This window comes from Octopus bimaculoides, chromosome 3 (assembly GCF_001194135.2).
Source record: "Octopus bimaculoides isolate UCB-OBI-ISO-001 chromosome 3, ASM119413v2, whole genome shotgun sequence".
NCBI classification, from domain to species: domain Eukaryota; kingdom Metazoa; phylum Mollusca; class Cephalopoda; order Octopoda; family Octopodidae; genus Octopus; species Octopus bimaculoides.
The window spans coordinates 109,853,184-109,859,255 of NC_068983.1; the positions used below are offsets into that span (position 1 = coordinate 109,853,184).

General features: G+C 30.6%; 1 protein-coding gene across 2 annotated transcripts in view; it reads left to right on the plus strand.

Annotated features, from left to right (window-relative positions):
- The first annotated feature begins 736 nt into the window (after positions 1 to 736).
- Positions 737 to 6,072, plus strand: part of LOC106875217 (uncharacterized) — a 121,244-nt gene continuing 115,908 nt past the window's right edge. For both annotated transcript variants that reach the window (XM_052966445.1, XM_052966446.1), the window contains exon 1: positions 737 to 839. In XM_052966445.1, coding sequence (XP_052822405.1) covers positions 752 to 839 — 88 coding nt within the window. In that variant the 5' untranslated portion in view covers positions 737 to 751. The remainder of the gene's footprint in view (positions 840 to 6,072) is intronic.

Here is a 6,072-nt window from a genome sequence, read left to right on the forward strand (position 1 = left end):
GTCAGCTTATTGGATGTTCTTCTCTTGAACAATTAATTTTATGAATAAGTAAGGAATTATTGACATTTTTTTTTCTTTTTGTTTTGAATCAGTAGTGGTTGGGATGTCTGAGAAGGTAAAGTGTCAGACTAAATTCTTTTAATGAAACCTGGTCTTGTCAGATATTTTCTTTATATATTGGTCTGTAAGAACAGTTCTTGCTAATCCAAGTGCATTTGCTGATGGGGTGGTTACAGATTTTAACGGGAACTCTATACATTTCAACTATTTATCTACATTTTGCAGTAGCAGCAATGTGTGGATTAAATGTGTTGCAATATTTTGTTTAGTCTCTTTACTTTCTGAATTAAAATTCTGTCAACTTAACTTTACCTTTCATCTTTCCAGCTTCAACAAATAATTAGCTGTAAGGTACCGTCTCTGATTCAATTAGATACACTCCTCTCCCAGATTCTGACTTCATGTTTATATCAAAAATCTTTTATTTAATTTTGAAATTATTTTATTAGATGACTTCCTCCATTGTAATGTATTTAGTCATTTTAAAAATAAACTAAGGTCATTATTTTTACAATATTTTTTTAAATATATATATTTTATGTTTACTTAAAAATGTAGCAATAAGTTTCCAAAATATATATGTTTTAACCATTATAGTGTGAAATTGCAATCACTCAGCTGAGAATCAGTAATCTGAAATAATTGGCATAACTTGTTAGAGAGACTTTATCATAGCAGCAAAGTACATTTCATGTCTATTTCAGTTTGTGATCCCAAATGTGAACCTCACCAGTATGAAAACAGCAGATGTACAGGTCCACAGAACCGAATATGTAGAGGTAATTCATGACACTCTCATGAGTGCTGACATCCCCCTGCCTGTCTCCTGGCCAATATACTTCAAACTAATGCACTTATTGACCACCTAGCATATTTAGCTCTATTTTACCTCAACCTACTTACCTGTCTAATATTTGCTATTTTTTTTGAAGCTAACTTTCTCTGTTATTAAAAATATACATATACTTACCTATTTGCTTGTAAATTTCTGGAGTTCTTTCCTCCCAATAATTCATCTTCCATCAACTTTCTTCTGCATATTTACAATAATCTTCTTCCATGCAACCCAAGACATTACTCCTTTCAGAAAATTAAAAAGCATATTGAGAAAACAAATAATTTGCTATTCCAGACTGATATTTTGCTTAAACATCGGATATTGCTTCTCTTTTCTCTGATGCACGTCAAAACTGTAAATGTCATATCAGGATTATTCTCATTAAATATTAAAAATTTTCATTTTGACTTTCGTTAATTATAATTTTTCATCATCTGATTTAATGCTATCCATTTAAAATTTTGAAATTATATTTTCTTAACTTCTTATGATTACTTTATCAGATTATATTCAAAATGATATAATGCAATTTTCAAGCTTATAAGTGATTTTCATAGTTTTGTTTATGACTGCAGGTTATGAATAATGAGTTATGTTTAAAACATTATTCTCAATCTGAATATAATTATGTCTTGTAACAATGCAATTTTATTTTAGGTATTTCACTAATATTAATTCATCAAAGAACTTATACAATTTTAGTTTTACTTTCATTAAATCCCAAAGGGAATTGATTAGTGTATCAGATTTTCTTTCATAAAAACAAGCATGAATTTTCTTTTTCTGCTTCGAAGCTGAAATTCAGATATAATGTACAAAACAGAAATATATGCAATAAATAATAAACTTATTTTCAAAGCGTATTAAAATTATGAACTGATCTTGAAATATGTAGCACCAAAATAATAAAATAATACTGAAATATGTTGCAGCAAAATGATAAATAGTGAAAGTATATGGTAGTAAAATGACATAATTTATTATGATAAAGTATATCAAAACTCTTCAACATTACTCATATGAGTTTCATGCAGTTTATAATCTCATTTAAACTTCACATTGGTATATATATTTTCTCAATATTCAAGCAAACTACCACAATCTAGATATGTATTTTCAAATACTCTATACCCTATACTCTATACACGAATGTTCATAGATTATCAATATTAGCCTTGGCTTGAGTTTGTTTTCCATTTGGGGTTCTTTAGGACCTTAGGGCTCAGTGCCAAAACTAATAAATGGCTAATTTTATGCTAATGCATTTTAAGTCATTTCTGTGCTTGATTCTTTATTAGCAAATCTATTAAACTTATACAGTATATTTCTTAGTATGGGGAATCCTTGAATCCTTATATATTAAGGCAACCCTATGGAAAATTTACCTTTTAATAGAAAATGATTCGAGGATTTGGTATAATTAAGGTCTTGAGAAGAAATCCCTTATCGTTTTTTTTTTTTTTTTTTGACATCTGATAGGTCTAGCATTTTCCAGACTTTCCAAAGATAGTTTTACAATTTGTTTAATCACTTCTAAAATTTAAGTTTATGAAAAATATTAATAAAGATACATAATATATTTAATGTAGAGAGTTTCCTAAGGCATGGAATATATTTTGTATGTTCTTCATGAGTAAAATGTTGGAAAATACTAGTTTCTGCCATTGCCTACTGAAACTTATTTGAGGTTATCTGAAGTTTTAGAATTTTATTCTATATAACATTCATGTTCATTAATACTGGGTCTCTTATATCAGTTTTTGTTCAGTTACATGAATGGCTAAATGTTATGTGATTAATCATGTTACTTCAGCTGTTTTTTAGCTTCGTTTGTTGAAAACATTGATTTCTTTGTTGAAAAATGTCTGCTTCAACAAGACTTAAAGTATTGAGAAATTATTTTCAATAGGTTTACTTGAAAATATCAGAGAAAACTGTTACTTTGATACTAACCACTTGCTGTGACTTACAATGTATGTTTTGAAGAAGTAATGTGTAGTGTTGTATTTTTCATTTCATCAGATAAATTACTGTATCATACATTATTATAAAACTTGAACACCTCAAATCCTAGAATATTGTCATTTGTATTCATAGATTATTAAGTTAATATTAGCCAACTGAATTAAATGATTGTAAATAGTACTGAATGAAAAAATAGTAAGGGAAATTTTAAATGTGTTTAATCTAGAGATTCTAATTTTCAATAATTTCATTTGAAAGTTAATCTTATGCAAACATTATAAATTTATTTTACTTCAGTACTTTTATAGCATCATCAGTAAATATTTAAACCTGGATTTAAATTTAATCATCTAAAAACAAAGAAAAATAGTTCTTATTGCATTGAAAATGTCAATTCTGATGCCTTGTTCTATATTATAATTTTGATGTGCTTCAAGTATACTGAATACTTTTTATTTGAATGAATATTTTTAATTGCATGGGTTATAATTCTCCATAACTTTTCTCAATGGTTATTATTCATTTTAAAACATCTTATACACTAATCTTACCTTTCCTAACTCCTTTTTGCTATTTATTACAGATGATTTTTGAGATAAACATTGTTTATCTAAAATTCTTCAAGTATTCTTTAGAATTAAAAGCACATTTCAGTATAGGATCCTTTCACATTTATGTTTTGAATTTTCTCTGATGATGATAAAAGCATATTTTTCATAGAACCAAATATTTATATTTTACATAATTTCTCTTATATAAATTATCCATGAAATCTCCTAAAGTCTAATTTAAAGTTCTGTCAGCAAACTATTCAACTTATAATTTAATTACATATATATGATAGCACTTGTAGAAGGAAGGGAGGTGGAGCTGGTTTACATAATAGCATAAAAGATTGCCTATTTCACTGGCATTTAACTTCTTTTAACTCAGAGTACTGGTGCTCACTATAATTGATCAGTTATTTGTTAGCTTAAACTGCTGAGCTCAAATACTTTCAGAAACGATTTTGCCATGTTGATTTACCTCCTGAGAGCAATTAATATGTTGTGCACACTGAACATACATTACAAAAAAAAAAAGAAAAAGTTGCTGGCTTCACAGTTCACAATGAAATACATATAAATTTTTAAAAATTAGAACTTTGAAGAAATCTTATTGTATATCGTTTGGAAACCAAATAATAATTAGTGAAACTATTTTTATGGTAAGCATCTATAAAAAGAAAGTCATTATTTTGAATTTTTTTAACAATTGTTAATCACTAATTGAGAAATTATGTAAAACATCTCTAATTTCAGATTTGTTATGTAGCACCAGAAAATTTTTGAATTGCGCAATTTTTGTACTAATATTTTCTCTCCCCCCATCTCTTTCTCTGTCTTACATACACACGTGTGTGTGTGTGTGTGTGTGTGTAATAAAAAGAGACAAATAGAGCTTAAATTTGCAGCAATTGTTTCATTAAAAATCGTTATTTAATTTGATCATAATAGATTGCATCATAGATTACATAGATTTCCAAAACTCATCAGGGTAACTTAAATATAGTGAAATATAACTATTGGAATTCCAATACTGGAATACTAGTTCACTATATTTAAATGAGCTTGATGAGTTTTGGAGACATGCATAATGTATGATGCAATCTATTATGACTATATTAAATAAAGATTTCTTATGAAACAATAGTTGCAAATTCAAACTCCATCTGTTTTTATAATATTTCTGCTATACTATGAATTCACCCACCAATCGGCTCATCCGTAAATAACTGGAACTGAAAATTACCCAAGAGTAGCATCCAGTTCTGCATAATTTGTACTCATGACATTGGACTTTATACTGTCTGCTCTGTGTGATTCTTCTAATCACTTGTGGGTATTTTATATGTCAGTGTTGGTTCCTAATAAATCCTTTTTAACTGAATATATATATATAATGAGCAAGATAGCTAGTTCTAAAATCTCTAAACAAGATATATGTAGTTACAATACTAGACAGTAATGTTTTTTTGCCACTATGACATGGTTGTTCTATAAAGAACTATATTACTACATTTTTACCCCAGGAAAACATCTTTTTCAGCTGGTCAACAACAACGTGTGTCCGATATATTGTGAGTAAGGGAAGAAATCACTCCCCTCCAATCTTGCCAAGCTGAAGGGGAGTGAACCACTCCCTTACTCACAATATATCGGATACAGGTTGTGTGTCACTGATCAGCTGGAAAAGCTTTTTTCCTGGGGTTAAAATTTAGTAACATAGTTCTTTATTGAACAGCCATGTTATAGTGGCAAAAGAATCTTACCTTTATTTATATATATATATATATATATATATATATATGTATGTATGTATGTATGTATGTATATAAACTGATTGGCATTAGGAAGGGTATCCACCTGTGGAAACCATGCTGTAACAGGCCTTGCTGGTGTTGGTGCCACATAAAAGGCAACCTATCTACTCTGCAAAGTAGTTGGTATTAGGAAGAGTATCAAGCTGTAAAAAACCATATCAAAACAAACATAGGAGCTTGAAGCACTCCTCTGGCTTGTCAACTCCTGCACAAACTGTGCAACCCATGTCAACATGGAAGACAGGCATTAAATAATGATGATGATGATATATATATATGTATATACATATATATATATATATATCATCATCATCATCATCGTTGTCGTTTAACGTCCGCTTTCCATGCTAGCATGGGTTGAACGATTTGACTGAGGACTGGCAAGCCAGCAGTCTGCACCAGGCTCCAATCTGATCTGGCAGAGTTTCTACAGCTGGATGCCCTTCCTAACGCCAACCACTCCGAGAGTGTAGTGGGTGTTTTTACGTGTCACCGGCACGAGGGTCAGTCACACGGTACTGGCAATGACCACGCTCAAAAAGGTATTTTTTACGTGCCACCTGCATGGGAGCCAGTCCAGCAGCACTGGCAACGATCTCGCTCGAATGATTTTCTAATGTGCCACCAGCACAAGTGCTAGAAGGCGTCGCTGGTAACAATTCTGCTCAAATCGTGCTATTTACAGGCCACTAGCACGGAAGCCAGACAGCTGCTCTGGCAATGAACATGCTCAGACAGTGCTGTTAGTGCTCCACTGGCACAGGTGCCAGTCATCAAGTATGGTTCAATTACGATTTCAATTTCATTTGCCCCAACAGGTCTTCGCAAGTAGAAGGCGCGGACATGG